Source organism: Scyliorhinus canicula, chromosome 20 (assembly GCF_902713615.1).
Source record: "Scyliorhinus canicula chromosome 20, sScyCan1.1, whole genome shotgun sequence".
Classification (NCBI taxonomy): Eukaryota; Metazoa; Chordata; class Chondrichthyes; order Carcharhiniformes; family Scyliorhinidae; genus Scyliorhinus; species Scyliorhinus canicula.
The window spans coordinates 57068625-57093698 of record NC_052165.1 but is presented as its reverse complement, the minus strand read 5'-3'; the positions used below and the strand labels follow the sequence as shown (position 1 = coordinate 57093698).

At 43.2% G+C, this 25074-nt stretch overlaps 1 protein-coding gene across 3 annotated transcripts in view; it reads right to left on the bottom strand.

The window, feature by feature from the left end:
• The window catches only part of atxn10 (ataxin 10), a 281641-nt gene that overhangs the window by 157374 nt on the left and 99193 nt on the right, over nucleotides 1-25074 (bottom strand). For all 3 annotated transcript variants that reach the window (XM_038780461.1, XM_038780462.1, XM_038780460.1), the window contains exon 9: nucleotides 24805-24974. In XM_038780461.1, coding sequence (XP_038636389.1) covers nucleotides 24805-24974 — 170 coding nt within the window. The remainder of the gene's footprint in view (nucleotides 1-24804; nucleotides 24975-25074) is intronic.

The following is a 25074-nucleotide window of genomic DNA, read 5'->3' as shown; positions in this document are numbered from 1 at the left end:
ATACATGAATGGGCAGGGAACAGAGGGATACAGATCCTTGAAAATAGGCGACAGTTTTAGATAGAGGATCTGGATAGGCGCAGGCTTGGAGGGCCAAAGGGCCTGTTCCTGTGCTGTAATTTTTCTTTGTTCTTCTTTGTTCTTTGATATTGCCGAGTAGATGCCGCTTGATAGCACTGTTGACGACCCCTTCCAGCAGTTTTCTGATGATTATCTGTAGACTGTTGGGGTAGTAATTGATCGCATTGGATTTGTCCTTTTTGTAGACAAAACATACCTGTGCAATAGTTTGAGAAGTCTTCAATAATATTTTGGAATGTTGTCGGGGCCCATAGTCTTTGTAGTAAGTATCCAGTGCTTCAGCTGCTTCTTGATATCACATGGAGTGAATTGAATTGGCTGAAGACAGGCATCTGTGGAATTGGCTGAAGACTCATCTGGAGGAAGCAGAGATGACCATCGGCACTACTGGCTGTAAATGGTTGCAAATGCTTCAGCCTCATCTTTTGCACTGATGAGTTGTACTCCCCTCATCGTTGAGGTTGGGAATATTTGTAGAGCAGCCTCCTCCAGTTAGTTGTTAAATAGTGCACCAGCATTCATGACTGCATGTGGCAGGGCTTCAGAGCTCAGGTCTGATTTATTGGTTGTGGGATCACTTAATTTATTGCATGCTGCTTCTGCTGTTTGCATGTAAATAGTTTCGAGTTTCAGCTTCACCAAGTTGATGCCTCATTTTTTTAGAGAAGCTTGGTGCTGCTCCCAGCACACCCTCCAGCACTCTTGATTGAACCAGGGTTGATCTGAAATCTATTCCATTCAGCATGGGTGATAGTGCATCACAACATGACAGAGCATATCTTAAGTGTTAAGATTGGACTTCATCTCACAAGGTCGGTGCAGTAGTCACGCCTGCTAATATTGTCATGGACAGATGCATCTGCAACAGGTAGATAGGAAGTATGAGATCAAGTACTTTTTCCCTCTTGCTGTGTCCCTCACCACCTCCTGCAGACCCAGTCAAGCAATTATGTTCTGCTTGGTTAAGTAGTGGTGCTACCAGGCACTCTTGGCGATGGACATTGAAGACTCCCCTCCAGAGTACACTCTGTGCACTTTCTCACCCTCAACGCTTCTTCCAATTGGTGTTCAATCCACAGGAGAACAGGGGGCGGGGTTGTTTGTGGGTAGGTGGTAACCTACGGTGGTATGTCAATGTAGAGGTAAGTGAATTGGTAACAAGGTGGCATTTGGAGTATAATGTGGGGAAACATGAGGTTATACACTTTAGACATAAGAATAGATCAACAGAATATTTTTTAAAAGTGGAATTTGTAAATGCTGTGGGCTTGGTGTACTGATACCAAGAACACAAAGCTAGTTTGCAGGTACAGCAAGCAATTAGGAATGCAAATGGCCTGTTGCCCTTTAATGCAAGGGAATTAGAATACAAAAAATAAGAATGTTTGCTCCAATTGTATAGGATTTGGTGATAATGTTATGATCCTCGTTGGGAAATTAAGCCAAAATAATAGGCCTACATAGAAATATGCTGATATCACCTTGCAGCCTCTGTGTCCTCCTCACAGCTTGCAATCCCACTCAGTTTTATATCTACCAAACCTAGATACATGAATCAACGTCTCATCTAAGTTATTAGTATAGATTGTGAATAGCTGAGGACGAAGCACTGATTTTTGAAGCATTCCACTAATTACAACCTGGCAAATTGACAAGGTCCCTCAAAATTACTCTGCCTCCTGTCCACTTACCAGCCCTCTATCCATCTGCTAACCACTGTGTCACCTTGCCACCACCATTTCCTCCGGCTGCTTCGGTTTTCTCCGACAGTCCAAAGATGTGCAGGTTAGGTCTTGCTAAGTTTCCCCTTAGTGTCTAAAGGTCACGTGGGGTTATGGGGTTAGGGCGATAGGGGGGGGGGGGGGGGGGGGGGGGGGGGGGGGGGGAGCCTGGGCAGGATGCTTTTCGGAGCTTCAGTGCAGACTTGATGGGCCAAATGGGTTTCTACTGCACTGATTCTTTAAACACTACCCAAAAAATATCAGATGTTCCAAGGACAGTGACAGCAAAAAGCCGAGGTGCTTTTAAAATCTTATGATCATAAGGCGCCCGCCTCACGGCGCTGAGGTCCCAGGTTCGATCCCGGCTCTGGGTCACTGTCCGTGTGGAGTTTGCACGTTCTCCCCGTGTCTGCGTGGGTTTCGCCCCCACAACCCAAAAATGTGCAGTGTAGGTGGATTGGCCACGCTAAATTGCCCCTTAATTGGAAAAAATAATTGGCTAATCTAAATTTATAAAAAAAAAAAAAAAAAATGATCATAAGGCGGGGGGGAGAAATCCAGTCGGGGAGTGGATGGAGACCCCTGGAGTTTCAGTGGTGAGCATGTCCTGAGAGGGGAGGTTGGCAGTGTTCCAAGGACGAGGAGTGGGGAAGTCCCCTCGGGGCTTGGCGGTCTAGGGGATCCCTGTGTGGGTTTGGTGTTGGTCTGTACAATAATTACCCGGAGGTTAGAAGAGTCTTTAATTCTTCTGACATTTTCAGGGTAGCTATTGGTATAATTTGGTTGGAAACATCTGAACTTTGTGATTTAAATTGCAATTTTTCAATGATTCCCACTGCAGTACAATTTGTTATGAATGTTCATGCGAGGGCATCTCAAACCCCAGAACGGAAATTTGAAACGCAGGTTCTTAACTATATATTTTTGAGATTTGGAAAAATGCAAGGAAAGAGAGGAAACCCGGCGAGGTGCTTAAAGTATCTTTTTCATTCTGCTTCTAGGCTAATCTACATCTCACAAGTACTCCGAGCATTCCTACCAATTTCTCTTTTATCCAATTCTTTACTTTTCATTCCAACTTCCTAACACATTGCCTGGGGAAGTTTATGTTTCCAGGCAATTGCCGTGTAAACCTACCTGTTAACTTCCGAGGGGGATTCCCCAGCACCTCTTTGATGTGTTTCTCCCCCACCCCCCCCATCCCGACCAAATATGACTCCTTGGAGCTTGGTTTTTACGGCCCAATATGAGCAAAAGCTTTTCCCAATAGATAAGCGTATAGCCAAGGGGTTGGCCTCAGCTGCTATTTTCTAACCAAAGCCGAGTCAACATGTGCCTATGTGAAATCATTGCACAACGTGCCATTTCAGTAAGTTCTCCAAGTGGGAAATATGCGTTTGGAGATTTATTCTGCACCTCATTTTCAAAAGAGCACATCTGTGTAATTAAGAGTAATTTTTAGATAAATAATCGCTGCAGATTCTTATACATAAATTCAACCTCTCAAGATTCTGTACATGAATTTCATATGCATTTTGAAAAGTTTATTTATAAATGTATACATTTTCTGGAAAACTTTTATAAAGTTACTCTCTGAATTTATCTAGCTGCTCCTACAAAGCTTGCAGTGTGTGGCAATTTGCTTTAGTGTGTTCAAAAGATGACAAAAGGTTTTGACAAACATTATAAAGTCTTCTTTGCCTTGAATGCCTTGTGTATTACAGCATACTCTCCAGAATTCCGCCTTTGGAACAATATTAAAATGAGAGCTGTATAATATAGAGTGGGCATTATTGTGTGGGTTCTCTATTTCTTTCTGAACACAAGGCAGAAGGAAAACGTCAGCAATATCTGGCACAGGGAATAGGTTCTCACCAGGGCACAGAAATAATTAAAAAGTGATTCATAAATGTACACAATTATATTGTGCACAGAATGTTCCAGTCATACATTAAATAATTTCTCTGTGAACTTTCAATAGATAAAATGTTTAATAAAATGAAATAAATCGTCTTCCGTGAAGATTGTTGAGTGTGACAACTCTGATCTGGAATGCATATTCTATATCAAATACACATACTATGGAATTTGTTTTGTGCAATAGGATTAGAGCAATGTTTGAAACCTCAGAAAATGAGGTAATTTCTTCTTGGAATAAATTCAGGAGCAATATTTCTTCCCTTATTTTGCCACTAACATTGCCATTCTGTGCTTAAATCTCTAAAATGTATTTGTTTTTTACTCCTCTAAGGACTTTAAATCATACAATGTTAGAGGGCATTTTATAAAAGTTGAATGTATTCCGAGTCTCCTAATTCAGTTAACCTGTGTAGCTCCCCTTGTGATATTCTATATTCTAGGCAAAAGGCTGAATCTGCCGTGAAGTGGCAATCACCATTGGATTGCCACTCAGCTCCCACCTTCCTACTGAACTGAACTATAGCTCCATATTTTTCACTCGGGCTTCCGTCTCAGGCCTGCTAAGTAATGTGGAGTGTAGCGACTCCTGGAAGCCTTCAGTGCAGTATCGTTAGAGGAAATGAAAACATGCCCCCTTTTCTTTTTTACAGCATTAGCTGCCGTGAACTAGCGAGTTTAAATGTCCTAGCCAATTTGACAGGAGAGGAAGTAAGTGTGTAAGGTAAGTCGGTGAGGGGTTAGGATGGGGTCAAGTGGTCAGGGGGGAGAGAAGATCAGTTGTATAGGTACCCAGGAATCAGAACTGGTTTAGGTGCTTCTAACTTTTCCTGGCTAATTATTCTGCTCAGGGAGTTGGAACCATCTGAAATCTCTGATTTTATTGTAATGTAGGGCGTCTCCAGATGAAGGGCAATTGCCCTCAAAACTTCCCTGGCAATTCCTGTTCAACCCTTGCTTGGGGACCTCCGGGGCAGGGAGGGCCAGCAGCACATTTTCTGGGTAGCTCCTGGCTATTACCATTCAGGTAATGGAAGACCTGGGCCAAAATGTAATCAAGTTCACTATCATTCTGAATTAGGTTTCAAACTTGACTCAGGGGCAGCACAATTACCTCCAAGGATCACATGGTAGACAGTTTAGCATGCAACCTAGATTGACATTTCAGTTTAGTACTGAGGGAGTGCTGCACTGTCAGAGGTGTGGGTGAGACAGGTGGGCCTCTCGGTTGGGCATAAAAGATTTTGTGGCACTATTTGAAAAGAACTGGGGAGATCCCCCTCATCTTGGTCAGTATCTACCCCTCAACCAGCACTGAACTGGACATTATCTCTTTGTCGTTTATGGAAATTTGTTGTACAATCGAAACACTTTTCTGTATATCTTTAGCAATTCTATCACTAACCTATCAAAGAGCAAAATGGATACATGGGATTAGACTGCTGAAATTATTAAGGGATTCATAACAAAACTCAAACCAGAAAAGCAACACTCATGCTGTCCTTAAAACTCCCTTCCTAACAACACTGTGGGTGTAACTGTAGAGTAAACTTGAAAACGACATCAGCGGTGTGAAATATGTAGCACTACAAAATGCAAACTTATTATCCAGCAACTGAACATAAGAACTCATGTGGCACAGGTACTTATCTCATGACATTGTAACATGTTATTTGCTTATAATAGCCAAACTTGCATCATGTTACAAGCTTGCATCACAGAAATGTCAATGATGCTACAGGGCCAGGCAAGTCCCAGTGCTCCTACTCACATTACCATTAAATACATTTAAAGGTTATAATATGCTCAAATGAGATTTAAAAGTATTCAAGTTTCACAGTAAAAATTTATGCCATCATCTTAATCAATCTATTGTCTCACAGCAGAATTGATATAAATGGATCGGTGGATATAATTAATTTGTTTTAAGTTATGGGGTAAAACAACTGACCTAAGCACCCATGCTGCAGAGGGACAAAGTGAATCAGGCATGACTCCTGAGTATTTGTCAGATATCAACTGCTCAAGGTGTGCTCATGTCAAAACCTCGCAGTCACCCAGTGTCCCAGTTATCCCCTATTTATGTGTTTTCCTTAATGTAATTGATATGAACAAACCTTAACAATATAATTGATATTTACAAACCTTGACAATGTGACTAACATGCACAAATCATAACATACACAAATCACAACAATGTAATTAACATTAACAATTTAGACAAGCAACAGAGAGCAACCAACACCAAGGATCAAGATTCTAGCTCAGAGTCAAAGCTATGAAGAGAAATCTGTATTAGGGAAAGATGGCAAGAAAAAAAATAAAGGCTTTGCAAAAATAGTTATTTTTACCATATTTACCAAGAAACAAATTTTTACACAAAAGCAAAAATATTCTGTATGCTGGAACTTCACTGGGGAGACCAAATGAAGGTTGGGTGACCACATTCCGAAAACCTCTGTTAGTCTGAGCGTGCCCTTAAGCGTCTGGTTTCCTTTCATTTTAATTCTCTACGTTGGTCTCATGCTGACCTTGCTATCTTGGTCTCTTGCAGTGTCCAAATGAAGTGCAACAGAACAAGGAAAATAACTTAATCTTTCCATTGGACACATTATAGTCTTCCAGACTCTATGCGAGTTTCACAATTTGGATTGCAGTCTCTGTTCTATTTGGTTTCCTTTTCTTTCATAAGTTTCAATTTTACTCATTATTTTCGCTTTTGGATAGCAGCTGTTTATCATTCTGTCATTCATGCCTCCTCTGCACATCTTTTGTTTCTTTACTTGTCCCATTACAATGGTATTTGGCCTTGTATCACAACCCTTTTACCAATTAACTGCTCCTGTCTTCCAATCTATCATCGGCCTTTCCTTTCTGTTCTTTTTCTCACCCTTCCCCTGTTCACTTGCTCAAAACTGTTATGTTTCTCCTTGAAATGAATATCGTCCTAAAATGCCAACTCTCGTTTGTTTCTGCACAGATGTATTTCCAGCACCTTTATCACAATATCCTGTAACCTAGATTGGAAGGAACATATAACATCTTCAGAGTTGGGGCAGAGAAAACAGTTTTATTAGGTTTGAAATTTTCAGGATCCACTTACTTCCTTCACACATCAGAATAGACTCAACTGCTAAAATAAATTGAACTTTAGCCAGGCCTGTGAACAACATTTTGCAGAATGGTGGTCAAAACGTGTTCTTACATAACTTGGCCTTTACATCCTGTCAATTAAGTTTCCTTCCTAGGATTTTCCTCATTTTGCAATCCATTTTCTATGAATCCATCTCAAGTACTTCCCAGGAATACTGCTACTCATTCAAGATGTAGACCAAAACCAGCAACAAAAAATTAAGAAGTAACTTTCAAGGTCTCAGGCAATGCATAATTAATGCAGGTTACACCGGTAAATCCATAGATAGGAAAATACTTTCCTTTACGATCAAAGCCTGTTAATTCTTTCTAAAGATTTGTTGTTGTCCCTCGTTACTAGAAGAGGCTGTTTTGCTCAATACAAATACATGGTTTACTTGCAACTATAATTTAAGTCAGATGCCCAATTTCAAACAGCTGATGATCTTCATATCCACAATTATACAATGATGCTGTTCTTTCCATCATTTAATTTTTCAAAAGTATCATGTTGTTTGCCATGAATCCATGCTTTGTAAGTTATAGAACAGTACAGCACAGAACAGGCCCTTCGGCCCTCAATGATCACCCTACTTAAACCCACGTAACCCGTATACCCGTAACCCAACAATCCCCCCATTAACCTTACACTACAGGCAATTTAGCATGGCCAATCCACCTAACCCGCACATCTTTGGACTGTGGGAGGAAACCGGAGCACCCGGAGGAAACCCACGCACACACGGGGAGGACGTGCAGACTCCACACAGACAGTGACCCAGCCGGGAATCGAACCTGGGACCCTGGAGCTGTGAAGCATTGATGCTAACCACCATGCTACCGTGAGGCCGTTGCTCGGATTTATAGTGGAAGTGCCACAGGAAAAACAGCAAACCAAATTAATGATCCCAATCAAGCAAATTAGCATCTAATGATCAAAAGCTTTTCACAAATATCCCTCCTTCCCAATTAAGAGAGTAAAACATTTCAAGCTGGCCATCTCAAGGATCAGGTAGCAGTTACAGCTTCTGGAAAGGTAAACCAAAAGAAGATAGTCACCTCCACAGGGTCGGCTTCACCATTAAAAATTAACTGTAGTTAGCTGTCTCAGCCACTCCCCTTGAGGGACAAATGTACACTTCATGACTCTTCGGCTCATCCTAGCCCAGAACCAGTGTGCCAAATCCCTCCGTGTACACCCCAACACCGAAGCTATGGCCGAGTACAAAGAGGAACTTTACTCCAGTCTCGAACAATTCTTAGTCTAAGTCACAATGGGTGACAAGCTGATCCCCCTAGCTGACTTCAACACCAGAGTTGGAAAAGACACAGAACTCTGGAAGAGGGGGTCGGGAAATCCAACACCAATGGTTCCCTGCACCTGACAAAATACTTAGAACACAGTCTTGACACAACCAATGCCGTGTTCCACCAGAGAGACAAGTGCAAGGCCTCACGGCAACATCCTTGCTCCAAACACTGGCAACTGCTCAACTATGCCATTGTCCAAGTGAAGGAATGCATGGATGTGTTTATCATGCGCGTCACGACAGGATCCAACGTCGACTCTGGATGGACTGTTGTCTAATCCGACCTGTAGTCAACATCAATGTCGCCCTAAAGGAAAGATGGCAACAGAAACTGTTCCAGGAAATCAATGCTGAGGCACTCAAAGATCTTGATAAAAGAGCCCTATTAAGCCAACCCCTCACTGCCAACCTGATGAGCCAGGGATGCAGTGTCCACAGCAGCTGGTCTGCCCTCGAGGCCTCCATTATCAGCACCTGCGAGAGATGCTTGGTCACTCGACCAGGAAAGATTGGTTTGATGAGAATGACCAGGAGATCCAGCAGTTGATAAGCCACAAGTGCAATGCTTTTCTTAACCAGAAACAGCAACCCAACTCGAGAGCAAGAAAGGAGCTCCACAGATGTCTAAAGGCTGTGATCCAGCAAAGAAAACCTAAAGAACAGATGTTGGATGGAGAACGTGCATGAGATCCAGCAGTTATCTGACAACCATGGCGCATGAGGTTTCTTTTGCGCAGTCAAGACCACTTATGGTCCAAGCATCCAAGGCCTCACCTCACTGCTGACGCGAATGTAGGAGGTGCTCATCAAGAACAGCAAGGCTGTCAGCACTTGCTAAAAGAAGCACTTATCAGGAACTCGATCTCCAACATGAGTGTTCTCAACTCCATCCCTCAGCTTGCTTCCAGCCACCATCTCAACAAAACCCCAATCCAGCACAAGGTAGGAAAGACCACCTGTCTGTCAGCTAAAGAACAACAGTAATTACAGATGAAATAACCTCCCATCAGCTACAGGGAAGGCTGTTGCAAGAGTCCCCCTTAATTGCCTTCACCACGTGGCTGAAGACTTCCTCTCAGAGTTGCAATACATGATGGGGTAGATCTTCACTGTGCGGCAACTACTGAGAGAAATGCAGGGAACAGCGCTAACTATTGTACATGGCCTTCTTTGACCTTACGAAGGCCTTTGACACTGTCAACCATGAGAGATTATGGAGCTTCCTCTATTTCAGCTGCCCTCAAAGGTTTGTCACCATCCTCCACCTACTCCACGATAACTGCAAGGCATGATCCTGACCAAAGGATCCATCACTGACCCAATTCACGTTCCAATTGGGGTCAAGCAACACTGTGTCATTGCACCAATGTTCTTCTCACTCTTCCTTGCTGCAATGCTTCATCCCATCCCCAACAAGCTCCCTGCTGGCGTGGAGCTAAATTATAGAACAAACGGGAATCTGTTCGAACTCTGCATCTGTTCGAACTCTGCCCCCGCAGCCCAGTTCCAAGTGTTTTCTCTGTCTTCTGTCACTGAACTACAGTATGCAGATGACATGCTTGCATCTGCGCACACTTGAAGGCCGAGCTCCAAGACATCGTCAACACCTTCACAGAGCATTGGCCTGACACTAAACATCCATAAGACAAAGGTCTTCTACCAACCTCCCCCTGCTACACTGCACTACCCCCTGATAATCAAAATCCAAAACGTGGCCTTGGACAACGTGGACAGACAGCTTACCATAGCTTGGGAGCCCACTGTCAACAAGAGCAGACATGGACGATGAGATTCAGCATCGTCTTCAGTGTGCCAGAGCAGCCTTCGATCGCCGAAAGGAGAGAGTGTTTCAACACCAGGACCTCGGACCTGGCACCAAACTCATCACTGACAAACAGAAGTGATACCCATCGTCCCATATGGCTCAGAGATATTGACTATGTACAGCAGGCATCTCACAACCCTGACAAAGTACCATCAGTCAGGCCTCCACAAGATCTTCAAATTCATTGTAAGGGAAGGGGGGGGGGGGGGGGGGTCCCAACATCAGTGCTTTCACTCAGGCCAACATCCCCAGCATCGATCTACTCTGCTGGGCCGGCCACATCATTGACACAAGACTCCTGAAACAAGTGCTCTACACAGAGTTTCGACAACGCCAAGTGAGCCCAAGGAGGGCCAAAGAAACGCTTCAAGGATACTCTCAAGGACTCCTTGAAAAACTGCAACATTCCCACCAACACATGGGTACCCCGGCTCATGATTGCCAAAGTGGAGGAAAAACATCTGTGAAAGAGCTGAACACCTGGAGTTTCATCGTCAAGCGCAAACTGAAGCCTAGTATCGACAGCGAAAAGAGCGTGTAGCAACCCGGGCACCACACCCACCCGCTCCTCCAATTACCGTCCACTCCACCTGTGACAGAGACTGTAGGCCATGCATTGAACTCCTCAGTCACCTGAGAACTCATGTTTAGTGTGGAAGCAAGTTACTGTCAGCTCAGAGGGACTGCCCAAGAGAAAGAAAGAAATAATTTCACAGACAACAAATACACCAGAATTACATGTGGTTTGGAAAGTTGAATTCAGAAAATGTAGCAAAACTCAAACTCAGAATGTTAAGACAAGTAAGACTGGAAATTGAAATCTTGAAACTTATGCCAAGAAATCAAAAAAATAACCAAACGAGTCATCATGTTACGAAGTGGAACATGTAATTTGCGTGGGAAACAGAAAAAATAGTTAATGATACTGGGAAATTTCAGCTGCAAAACTGTTTTCCATGAGCAAGCTGGTTCCCTACTTTCCAGTCACCACTGCCTAAAGATTGCACCTCGTTATACTCTGATTGCCACCAATTAATTTGTTTGTGGCACTAGAGATAGTGGATGCATTGGTTATGATATTTCAAAATTCCCTGGATTCTGGAACGGTCCCGGTGGATTGGAAAAACGCTAATGTAACTCCCCTATTCAAAAAGGGAGATAGCCAGAAAGTAGGTAAGCTTGACCTCTGTGGTGGGGGAGTTGCTGAAATCAATCATTAAGGAGGAGGTGACTGAACATTTGGAAAGACAAAGCTCAATCCGCCATTGTCAGCATGGTTTTATGAAGGGCAAGTCATGCTTGACAAATTGCTTGAGCTCTTTGAGGACATAACCAGCAAGATGGATAATGGGGAACCTGTGGATGTGGTATATCTAGACTTCCAGAAGGCGTTTGACAAGGTGTCGCATAAAAGATTGATCCAGGTGGTAGAATACTAGATTGGATTGAGGATTGTCTGATTGACAGAAAGCAGAGGATCGGGTTTAATGGGTCCTTCTCTGGCTGGCGAGCTGTAACTAGTGGGGTGCCGTAGGGTTCAATCCTCAGACCTCAACTATTTACAATCTATATAAATGATCTACAAGCAGCGACAGAGTGTAACATGGCAAAATTTGCGGATGAGACTAAAATAGGTGGGAAAGCAGGCAGTGAAGAGGAGATACTGATTTTACATGTGGATATAGATTGGGCCAAAATTTGGCAGATAGAGTTTAATGTTGATACATGTGAGGTCATCCATTTTGGCCGAAAAAAGTCAGGTAAATTATCTAAATGGAAAGCAGATTCAAAATGCGACTGGGCAGAGGGATCTGTGTATCTTTGTTCATGAATCGCAGAAAGTCTGTATGCTGGTACAAAATGTAATAAGAAACGTAAATGGAATGTTAGTGTTTATTGCAAAACGACTGGAGTATAAAAGTAGGGAAGTATTGTTGCAATTGTATAGGGTGTTGGTGAAACCACATCTTATTTGAGGAAGGATGTGGTGGCATTGGAAGCAGTTCAGAGGAAGTTTACCAGATTGATTTCGGGGACAAAGGAGTTGATCTATGAGGAGAGATTAAACAGTTTGGGCTTATATTCGCTGGAGTTTAGAAGGATGAGAGGGGATCTGATCGAGGGATATCAAATACTAAAAGGGATTGATAAAGTAAGTGTGGACCAAATGTTTCCTCTTGTGGGACACTCTAGAATAAGAGGTCACAGATATAGGTTCAGTGGCGGTAGATTGAAAAATGAGATGAGGAGGCACTACTTCTCGCAGAGGGTGGTGAACTTGTGGAACTCGCTGCTCCATAGTGTGGTGAAGTCCGAATCATTAAATGGTTTCAAGAGGTAGATATATATATTTCTGATTTTAAAAATGGGTTAAAAGGCTATAGGGAACAGGTAGGGGGGTGGCTTTGAAACCGAGAAGAGATCAGCTATGATCTGATTGAAGGCCTGAAGTGCCTACCTCTGCTCCTAATTCCTATGTTCAGATTGTTAACCTTCAATTTACCTTTGACCCCTCCTCAGATAACTTAGGTTACATTTCCAGCTTCAGACCATCTTAGCTTCAAGTTTTTAGCCCCTCTTGGTATCTTCTAGAAGCTCAGCTGACTACCATTTCTCTCTAAAGAGGCTCTGCTTCTGACTTCTTGGCAAGCTTCGCCTTGGATTTTTCCATCTCGCCTGAACAGTTATATCTTTACTCCTTGTACCAACATTCTTCAGTTCCTCTTTTTTCTTTTTATTATTTTCAATCAGGTTTGAGCTTGGTTTGATCTTGTCCCATCCACAAATACAAAGCGGTGTCGCCCCAGTTCCAAGATCACCAGCTCCTTAATTTTATCCATCTATCAGTTTGCGTCAGTGATAGCGCACCGACCTCCGAGAACAAATCTAGACAGCACATTCAGCGCTAACATCGTCCAGTTACGACATTACAGTGAGGCCCCATCTGCCTTTTCAGGTAGGCGTAAAAGATGCCATGACACTTATTGAAGAGGCAGAGACTTCTCACTCTCAGAAAGTAATTATCACCACACAAACGGCATCAAAATTGATCATCTGGTCATTTATCTTATTCATGTTTGTGGATCCTTGCAGTGTCCATGTTGGCCAATATGCCAGTGACGACACTTTGAAAGTGTTTTTTTGGCTGTGAAGAACTTTTGGATATCCTGAAGATATGAAAGGCATTAACAGAAAAAGGAAGCATTTTCTTTTTCTCATTTTGTGCCATTTGATACCTTTTTTTAAAAAAAAAATCCCACAACCTTCTTCAACCCCTTATTACCACTTTCACCCCCCCCTCATTTTTCCAAGATCCTATCGGCCACCAGGCCCTTGAACTCAAATTCGCATATCATACTACTTTTATTTCAAAACCTTACTGAAGACTTTTTCAGCTGTACTCCAGGAAACACAAACAAAATTTGTTAGGCAGCTGTTAATTAGAAATCCAGCCAATTTACTCTCTTCTACATTTATTTTCAAATGTTCTTTCCATTAAGGCGCAAGTTTAACATGGCCAATCCACATACCCTGCACATCTTTAGGTTGTGGGGGTGAGACCCACACAGATACGGGGAGAATGTGCAAACTCCACAGGGACAGTGACCCATGGCCAAGATTGAACCCGGGTCCTCGGCGCTGTGAGGCGGCAGTGCTAACCACTACGCCACCTTGGTGCCCCTCTTCTACATTAATAACCAGTAGTGTTTGTACCTCAATGCACCTTACATGAAACTTTCTGCCTGCATTTGGTGATTGGGAACATGAAAATATGGTTTCATGAAACAGCACATGGAATACCAAGGTCAAGTGAAGATAATAAAAAAAACAAATAATGCAATGAAAAGGAGTAACAAGTTAGCTGACCTTACTTACCTGTAAAATATATGGCACTGTCGATTTTGCCGGTGAGCAGGGCAGGTCAGCTTGGATAAACTGCATTAAATGTGGGATACACTTTGAACATTCAGCAATTATATTCTTACGACAAACTTTGGGATCCATACTTACAACAAACTCTGTGTTTTGCTCAAAACTCAAGTTTGTTTCAAAATATTACACAATGCTATTCTGGTTTCAAATAACTGTACTTGGGATTCCAGTTTAAAGTCACTTTAATTTCATAAACAAGCACAAGTATGACAACTTGATTTATGAATTCAAGTACCCAGTGAAGACCTAATTTCAACTACAGTTAAGGTAGAATTGCAGAAGAATCATGTTCTATCTTGTCAACATTTTCTTTCAAAGAGTGAACTAACCCCCTTGAGATTTTTGCATTTCAGAACGACACAGAAAACAAGTTTGAGCAAAGAACGCTATATGGAAGTACATAAAATATATAGCACAGAAACAAGCCCATTCAGCCCAGTCCAGGCCGGCATTATTCAAACCATTTAGAGGACATTTTTAAAATAAGATTTCTAACACACATGCAATATTGATAGTTTAAGCCGAAAGTCACAGAGCTGGATAGAACCAGTTTAAAATTATTGCACTCTTGCTGGGCTACTGCTGACAGTTACTTCATTTATTTTTTGCTGCCTCTTTACTTTACTTTCTGCTGCCTCTTTACTTTACTTTCCTAATTTATGCTTCTTTTAACCTCTTCCACCAGCTACTTCGTTCATTCCTAGAACCGCCATTTATTATTTCTGCCGCTTTTCCACCTTGTTGCTTTTCATTCCAGTTTTCAATTTCATGAAGTCCCTACTATGCTCCCCCAATACAATCAAATGAGCTTCGCCCAAAGTGAGATAGTGACCTCAAATTGCAGTATTCATGGTATCACAACAACCACCATTTTACCAACATTCAGAGGACAATACTAGAATCGATCGTTAGGGATGAGATTTCTAAATTCTTGGAAGAGCAGGGTCGGATTAGAACAAGTCAACATGGATTTAGTAAGGGGAGGTCGTGCCTGACGAACCTGTTAGAATTCTTTGAGGAGGTGACAAGTAGGTTAGACCAGGGAAACCCAGTGGATGTGGTCTATCTGGATTTCTAAAAGGCCTTTGATAAGATGCCACACAGGAGGCTGCTGAGTAAGGTGAGGGCCCATGGTGTTCGAGGTGAGCTACTGGCATGGGTTGAGGATTGGCTGTCTGACAGAAGGCAGAGAGTTGGGATAAAAGGTTCTTTTTCGGAATGGCAGCCGGTGACCAGCGGTGTCCCACAGGGTTCAGTGTTGGGGCCGCAGCTGTTCACCATATATATTAACGATCTGGATGAAGGGACTGGGGGTATTCTAGCGAAGTTTGCCGATGATACAAAGTTAGGTGGTCAGGCAGGTAGTGCTGAGGAAGTGGGGAGGCTGCAGAAGGATCTAGACAGTTTGGGAGAGTGGTGCAGGAAATGGCTGATGCAATTCAACGTGAGAAAATGTGAGGTCTTGCACTTTGGAAAAAAGAATCCAAGCATAGACTACTTTCTAAACGGTGAGAAAATTCATAATGCCAAAGTACAAAGGGATCTGGGAGTGCTAGTCGAGGATTCCCTAAAGGTAAACATGCAGGTTGAATCTGTGATTAAGAAAGCGAATGCAATGTTGTCATTTATCTCAAGAGGGTTGGAATATAAAAGCAGCGATGTGCTACTGAGCCTTTATAAGGCTCTGGTTAGGCCCCATTTGGAGTACTGTGTCCAGTTTTGGGCCCCACATCTCAGGAAGGACATACTGGCACTGGAGCGTGTCCAGCGGAGATTCACACGGATGATCCCTGGAATGGCGGGTCTAACATTTGATGAACGGCTGAGGATCCTGGGATTGTATTCATTGGAGTTTAGAAGGTTAAGGGGAGATCTAATAGAAACTTACAAGATAATACATGGCTTAGAAAGGGTGGACGCAAATAAACTGTTTCCGTTAGGCGAGGAGACGAGGACCCGTGGGCACAGCCTTAGAATTAGAGGGGGTAAATTCAGAACAGAAATGCGGAGACATTTCTTCAGCCAGAGTGGTGGGCCTGTGGAATTCATTGCCGCGGAATGCAGTGGAGGCCGGGACGCTAAATGGCTTCAAGGCAGAGATAGATAAATTCTTGATGTCGCTAGGAATTAAGGGCTACGGGGAGAATGCTGGTAGGTGGAGTTGAAATGCCCATCAGCCATGATTGAATGGCGGAGTGGACTCGATGGGCCGAATGGCCTTACTTCCACTCCTATGTCTTATGGTCTTATGGTCTTAATACCCAGATGGTTCAAATGTCAGAAGTCAAAATTACGCGTAAAACAGAGACAGCAGACTATTAGTATTAACAGCCAGTGAAAATCTGTTTCCAATTATTGTCGAACAAATCTGTTGGTATCAAAGAAAACAATCCACTTGTGATAACACTGCATGCATACTGTGATTGGGAGCTCTTCTGTCCCAGGCTGCTCAGCCAAATTTTCCAAAAGCAACACCTATCCAATGCCTCTACATTTTAACAGGGAGGAAACCACATATAACATGGACTTCCCCGAACACTGAGTTATATAACATGGACTTCGCCAAACACTGAGTTAGAGTGCCTTTTGTGACATTACTGACATAAAATATGACGGGCAGATGAACAACCACTTCAGCAAATGTGAGTTTTAGAATTGTCTAGTAACGAGAGAACAGTAGTACTCTTTGTGGTAAAATGGCCACGGCATGAATATTAGGCCCAAAACAATTGGTTACCTTAAATTAAATCACAGTTAGAACCACAGACAGGCCTGATGGGAATTCAAAGAGCCAAATTTGAATGCACTGGTTAGAGACAAGCAAGCCAGGGCAAGTCTGGACTTGTCCTGTAAGCAGGACATTATCAGCCCTATTCAGATGGATCGATTGTTGCGGATTGCCCAAATGCAGCCAGACTTTCTGGTACCATGATTTCCTGCCTTTACCTCATATGGGATAAGGATACGTGTGGACAATGCACCTAAGGATGGACCCTGGGGGGAATTCTCGAGGTCCTGCAGAGTTGGAATCAACAATTCAGGGGCAGCACGGTGGCACAGTGGGTTAGCCCTGCTGCCACACGGCGCAGAGGTCCCAGGTTCGACCCCGGCTCTGGTCACTGTCCGTGTGGAGTTTGCACAATCTCCCCATGTTTGCGTGGGTTTCGCCCCTACAACCCAAAGATGTGCAGGCTAGGTGGATTGGCCACGCTAAATTGCCCCTTAATTGGAAAAATGAATTGGGTACTGTAAATTATTTTTTAAAACAACTCCATTAGGTGTTGCGACCCCCATCCAGTGACCTCATTGGCTGAGGGCCAGAGAAGCTTCTGGAAGGGCACGAAGCGGGCGATAAGAAGGGACACCAAGGGACCCTCCCCAGCGAAAACTCGACATGGAGAAGACTCGGCAGCAAACCTTAAAATGGACGGAAGAGACACGCAAGAACCAACTTCACAGAAGAGGGCCTTGAGATAACTTGAGGATCGGAAGATTGGATCCGCAGCTTGATCAGTTCATCGGCATGGGTGGTATTAGAATCTTGGGCAGATAATATTGGGGTTAAATTGGAAAAGTAACTGTTTTATTGTGTTTATGAATAAATATGGGTTGAATTGTGAACCAGTGTTTGTCCTTTGCTCATCTCACAAATAAGAACATAAGAACATAAGAACTAGGAGCAGGAGTAGGCCATCTGGCCCCTCGAGTCTGCTCCGCCATTCAATGAGATCATGGCTGATCTTTTGTGGACTCAGCTCCACTTTCCGGCCCGAACACCATAACCCTTAATCCCTTTATTCTTCAAAAAACTATCTATATTACCTTAAAAACATGTAATGAAGGAGCCTCAACTGCTTCACTGGGCAAGGAATTCCATAGATTCACAACCCTTTGGGTGAAGAAGTTCCTCCTAAACTCAGTCCTAAATCTACTTCCCCTTATTTTGAGGCTATGTCCCCTAGTTCTGCTTTCACCCGCCAGTGGAAACAACCTGCCCGCATCTATCCTATCTATTCCCTTCATAATTTTAAATGTTTCTATAAGATCCCCCCTCATTCTTCTAAATTCCAACGAGTACAGTCCCAGTCTACTCAACCTCTCCTCATAATCCAACCCCTTCAGCTCTGGGATTAACCTAGTGAATCTCCTCTGCACACCCTCCAGTGCCAGTACGTCCTTTCTCAAGTAAGGAGACCAAAACTGAACACAATACTCCAGGTGTGGCCTCACTAACACCTTATACAATTGCAACATAACCTCCCTAGTCTTAAACTCCATCCCTCTAGCAATGAAGGACAAAATTCCATTTGCGTTCTTAATCACCTGTTGCACCTGTAAACCAACCTTCTGTGACTCATGCACTAGCACACCCAAGTCTCTCTGCACAGCGGCATGCTTTAATATTTTATCGAGCACCTGGGTAAAACATTTTACTAATAAACTGGTCAAAGTCTTTGATAATTTCCAGACAACATTGGTGCTCCTGGGTGGTCTTCGATAAGAGTGCCCGAATGGCTCCAAATTCGAACCGCCAACATCGTATCCTCCAACATCCAACCTGAGTCTGAATTAAGAGGTCAGTCACCCCACATGACAGCCAGGATTCAAGTGGGTGTGAGAGTACAGGCATCCGACCAGTAAAATGCGTCATAAACCAGGGGTGTGATTCTCCCATCGGGCGGCTAAGTGCCGACGCCGGCGTAAAAACCTGAGTGTTTTACGCCGGCGTCAGCGCCCGTTCCGGGACCCGATTCTCCGGGCCACAGTGGGGTAGCACGGCGCTGGAGCGGCCCACGCTGCTCCAGCTGCCGATCCCAGCGTGAACCTGGCGCCGCAGGGTCCGCGCGTGCGCAGTTGGGCCGGCGCCAACTAGCGCATGCCACCTTACTTGAGCTACGGAGTGCCAGGTAATGGCAATAAATGACTCCAAGGGGCCATTTGTGGCAAAACAAAGGGGAAGGATCCAGGGAAACAGCCAAACAGGCCCGAGCCCTAAGCCTAACCCTGAAAATATTTGTAGACAAACCTTCTGTGGTTGAAGATGGGAACAGAAAGACATCTATGTGGAGGATCAGCAAGACAAGCCCCCGAGGGAGATAGCCTTAAAGCCTCCTTCTCAGATGTGCGCTCAGGCTGCGAAGCTAGCTGCCGTAGCTTACGTGGTCAGCTAACCTGACCAGTTCCCCAGAGTGGCAGATATTCATTCCGACAGCATATATATCTGCACTAGTTGAACTGACTTCCTGCCACTGGGGGAAGCTAGAGAATTAGTCTTGGCAGACGGGAAACCTTTACCCGTCTTTAAATTTATTTTTCAGACTGCCCAAGACCGTGAGTACGGCATCATTAAAGTTACAGCCCATCACAGAACATCCCCAATTGGGAACATAAGGGCAGATGAATTGGCCAAGCAGGGGGAACCATGGCAACCCCTGATTACCGAGCGGATCAATGCCGTCACTGCCGTCACTGTAAGCCAGATAAGGTCGAAGACCTTAAACAAGTGTGGAACAACAACCAAGACCTGAAACAGATTCAGGAAGGGGTACATCCGCCTTCTTTGACAAGTGGTGGGATACAATTACGATAAAGAATGAGTTCGTCCTTAAGGGTGGCCTGTACGTGGTACTGATTAGGAACCGCAACCAAAGTATTTACCAACACCACGATGTCCAGGGCCATCAAGGGGCAGGAGCCACGTGTGAATGAATTAAGGGTTGTGCTAGTGGTCAGATACAGATAAAGATGTGTGACATTACATCGATAACTGCAAAGTCTGCACCCAAAACAATCCTGACAGGTCTGCCCACAAGGGAGAACTGAGGCATATCTGACCAATAGAAGGCCCCTGGACAAATCTTCAGATTGATTACACCAACGCCTTACTGCCCAGCACAGGAGGTTACAAATACATTCTCCTAGTTGTCATCGACACTTCAAGTAAATGGGTGGAAGCATAACTCACTCGAGCCAATACGGCCAAAGTCATAGCAAATATCCTAGTGCAGCAAATCTTCACTCGGTGGGGTCTCCCTCTATTATAGATTCAGACCAAGGCACTCATTTCACCACCCAGGTGATACAGAAGATGAACTTATTTGGGATCCACATTGGGTATCATCCTCAATCCAGCGGGATAGTGGAAAGGATAAACCGCACCCTCAACGAAATGATCTGTAAGACCGACCAACAACATAACCACAACAGGAACAAAGTCCTGCCGTTTATTCTAATGATAGTACAGAACTCAGTTTCCAGTCCTACCTGGTTCACCCCCATGTCCTCATGACAGGGCGACGTAAGAGAGGGATCGCATCCCTGCCATGGCTGGATTGATCAAAACTGAGCTCACAGCCCTTAGCCATGATACCACATTCAAAACACTGCTGAAAATGTTCAAGCTGCACAACTGGCAGCAGATGTTAAAATGGAGAAAAGGAAGACGCATGATTAAAGCATACGTCGATGGTAAGGTGAACCCCACTGAGTATGAGGTCGTGCAAAAGGTAATGTTTCAAGTACGTATTCCGATCCCCGAGATACATGGGACCCTCCTCAGTGGTAGATAAGGCGAGCCCATTCATTTACTGGGTACTAAGGAATTCCAGGAAGCTCCCAAAACAATGATGATGTCCACACTGACTCTTACCACCTTTTACAGATGCACCATAGAAAGCATCCTATCTGGCTGCATCACAATCTGTTATGGCAACTGCTTGGTCCAAGACCGCAAGAAACTTCAGAGAGTCGTGAACACAGCCCAGTCCATCAAATGAACCCGCCTCCCATCCATTGACTCTATCTACACCTCCCGCCCGTTGCCAGGGGAAAGTGGGCAGCATAATCAAAGACCTCTCCCACGCGGCTTACTCACTTTTTCAACTTCTTCCATTAGGCAGGAGATACAAAACTCTGAGAACACGAACAAACAGATTCAAAAACAGCTTCTTCCCCGCTGTTAACAGACTCCTAAATGAGCCTCTTATGGACGGACCTGATTAATACTACATTCCTGTTTGCTTCACCCGATGCCGGTGTCTATGTATTTACATTGTGGACCTTGTGTTCACCTATTATGTATTTTCATGTACTAAATGATCTGTTTGAGCTGCTCGTAGAAAAATACTTTGCACTGTACCTCGGTACACGTGACAATAAACAAATCTCGCTGGAGGGCCTTGACCCTGACCCTTGGCTTCCAGTTCTACCGCCACAGAACCCGGTCGTGAAAATCCGGCTAATGGCAGCAAGGAGGAAGAAACAAGTCACGATTGAGCCACACACTCTCAAGGGCAAACTGGTGCCGGGATCCCTGGAAGCACCTGATGCAGCACTCAAATGAGGTGGTGATGGAAAAGTGGCTCCCAAGTAGCCAGAGCCTGCCCATTTCAATAAATCACCACCTTAGGAATAATGCAGGGGCTCTACCGTCCCTTACTGTAAATAGGAGAATGTACATTCTTTACCCTTTTAAAAAAAAACCGTGACCCTGCGACAGGCCCCTTGTTTTCTTTCCCGTGATACAGTCTTTCTTCCTCCTTTAATTTCACGGAGGAAAATCTCCATGAGTTGACAGCAGATACTGGTTCTGCTTGATGAATAAATGTCTTCCACTGGGTGCAGGTTTCCCTTGACTTTTATATAAGCTCATTCTCTGTTACTTTGTGAGGACAGCATAAACCACCCAGAACTTCCCCCTGCAGTGCCATTTTTGGTGTTCGGGTTTTAGTTCCTCGTAACCCTTTGGTAGGAAACCGATTCTTCTCTTCATAGTCTTAGGTAACCCCGAAAGGGCTTTCACCTGCGGGGTCATTTCCTATGGAGTTAGTTCCTTCGTAACCCTTTGGTAGGAAACCTATTTATTGTCTTTGTTCATCACCGTAAGAAACCCCTACAGGGCTTTCACCTGCGTGGTCATTTCCTGTAATTGGGTTTAGTTAAAACCATTTGTTCTACGCAACTTCCACTTGTGCAATTCTGCCTTGTGGCCACAATTCATCATCCCAGGAAAGGACCCCATTAAACATGAATGGCTAGACTACACTGATTTGGAGTAGACACAGACCTCCACAGGGTTTTCCGAGACCATCATTCCCTATGTTTAGGTTTAGTTAAAATCTACTCTTCTCATCTGTACGATTTCCGCTTGTGTGACTCTGCCTTGTGTCACAGCTCATCATCCCAGTAAAGCAACCAAATTAAACACAAATGCCAGGCTACCCCAGATTCTGGGATAAAATAACAAAATCCATGGCATAACCTAAAATGAGAATCAATTGATATTATAATGGGGATTAGTAAAGATGTGTGAGCCAGCATCTGGTGGGCGGGATAATGGTGAGAAGAAATCAGATCTTAAGGAATATAGGTTGAGCATCCCTTATCCGAAATCTGAAAAATTCCAAAATTCGCACTTTTGTTTGAGCACGCCGCACATGCAGTTCCCAACATGCGCTGCACACGTGCAGTTCCCAACACGCACCGCACATGCGCAGTTCCCAATGCGAATTTACACTTGGTACAAGTGTAAATTCAGAATTGAGGGTCAGGATTTAACATAAGGATTTAAATGACATATGAAATGTCATTGTCCGTAAACGCACATCAACTCCCATTCACCCATCCCTGCCAAGTCTCAAAGTTAAAATTCTTAACCTTGTGTTCAAATCTCTAAATGGGTTTGCCCCATCCAATCTGAGAAACAGTCAACAATTTACAACTCTGAAATCATTGTGCTCTTCCAATTCTAGTGTCTTACTCATCCGAGATTTCCACTGCCCCTTTCTTTTGGCGACCATATCTTCTTCTCAGACATTCGCATTGAAATTCCCTCCGTCACCTCTCCAACTCCTTCTTCCTTCCTTTAAGCTGCTGCTCCTTATCGCTGACTAAGCTTTTGGTCACTTGTCCGAAAATTCCATTGTGGCTTGATGTCAAATTTTATTCATTAACCCTCCTTTGAAGCAGCATGCACCATTTTACTGCATAAATGAGTCAATACATTACGGTTTTCCTCTTCTATCTCTTATGTCGTGATGATTTTTATTACATTACAAGTTATATCAATGCAAGTTTTATTCTTGCTATAGTGCCTAATAATACAGGTGAAGAATGTAGTGTATCATGGATGTCTTTTGTAATTAGGAGAGCTTTATTTAAAAAAAAGAATGCTTCATGGTGCGCACATATGCAAAATGCAGGAAGCTTTTAGCAAAATATTTTCAGCCCCCTATTGCAAAGGTGCACAATTAGGTATGTACTAATAACAAATACCAAGTCAATAATGAAGTAGAACAAAGTCTTCACATAAAATTGAGAGTACTAAAAAAGCAGATTTCAAAGCTATAATTTTAAATAATAATTTCTGAGGTGTCAAACAATGAGTCTCATGTTAAAAACAATTTGAAAAGCTAATGCAATTGAGGATTACAGTTTGACAGTGTTCCTTAAGACTTAAAACAATTTTGGCTACTACAATAACTCTGGAGTCAAATATGTACAGCCTTTAAATACAAATGCTACATTTGATCAGAGAATCAACATTACAATAGCGGGGTAAGGTGGCTCAGTTGTTTTGTGGGGTGAGGGACATGTGCTTTGAATTTGTAATAATGATTCTCTTAATCGGAGGGCAAACATAATAGTATTCTCCATATAATTGTTATCATGGCGCATCTTTCCTGGATTTAAAATATGTTGAATGGTGCATTACTTACTTGTAGGAGGTAGGCAGAGAGCAGGAAATTATAGGCCAGTGCGCTTAACTTCGGTAGTAGGGAAGATGCTGGAATCTATCATCGAGGAAGAAATAGCGAGGCATCTGGATAGAAATTGTCCTATTGGGCAGACGCAGCATGGGTTCATAAAAGGCAGGTCATGCCTAACTAATTTAGTGGAATTTTTTGAGGACATTACCAGTGCAGTAGATAATGGGGAGCCAATGGATGTGGTATATCTGGATTTCCAGAAAGCCTTTGACAAGGTGCCACACAAAAGGTTGCTGCATAAGATAAAGATGCATGGCATTAAGGGTAAAGTAGTAGCATGGATAGAGGATTGATTAATTAATACTGTAGAAAGCAAAGGGGATCAAATGCCAGCAAGTAAAACTTGTAAATATTTGGGTGGGCTCGCTAGCATTAAAATCTTTCACATAAATGTTGGCATTCACTGGTAATGATGGGTGAATCCAAATATTATCTACTAATAAATTTCACCTACAAAAGGTGGATGTTGAATATCGTTCATATGATTTAACAACTATTTACGTACAGCAAAAAAGCAATTCAGGTGATGCCCTGGTATGGGCCTATGCTATCTTCTTGACATTCATTTTCTGCCAAAAGTCACTGGATAGCCATCAGGAATCGGAATTCTGGCTTAACATTTCTCCCCATCCTCTCAGTGACACCAAGATCAATTGTTCTGTATCAGTCAGTATTACTGCAACTATTTGCCTACAAATATACAGCTATGAAACCAATTTGACAATGGACTTGAGATATCAGCATTGAAGGGACAGTAATGTCCAGTTGGGAGGTGATTGTTTCTGGTTAACCTCTCAAATAGCCAAGATCTTTTTATAATTGCTAATGCTGGTGTATTCAAAAGGTTTGATCCTCTTATCTGTACTGCTTCAACACTTATATTTCAAGAAGCACTATATTTTTCTAATAGAACAGAATAAAGTTTTACAAATGGTTCAGCTCACCCTTTGCATTATAAACTTACAATACACCTTTCTTTGGTAATAAATGCAATAGTTTGTAGCTCTTGAAGAATAAAATCAAAAGGAGCATTTCCCTCCTTGGACTGGACGTCAATGTCTCTGGTATACTTCAGTAATAGTCATTTTTCTACATAAAAAAATCATAGAGATTCTCACCTGATCTTGGTTTTCAGTGTTGTTGTAACAAAGATTCCCAATCAAATGGATCAAATGAGCTTTAAAGCCCACAGCAGGATGGGAGGCGTGATGGGTTAATGATAAAGATTGGGATGCACTGAAAATATTTTTGCTTTGCTTTCCAGCAAGATGCGTTTGATACAAAAGTTCTGGAATATAAAGTGATATTCAGAAGAGAAAATACAAATTAATCTAATATCTAACAGCTTTGAACTACTATGATCAATCTTAAATAAAAAGCTACCTTAT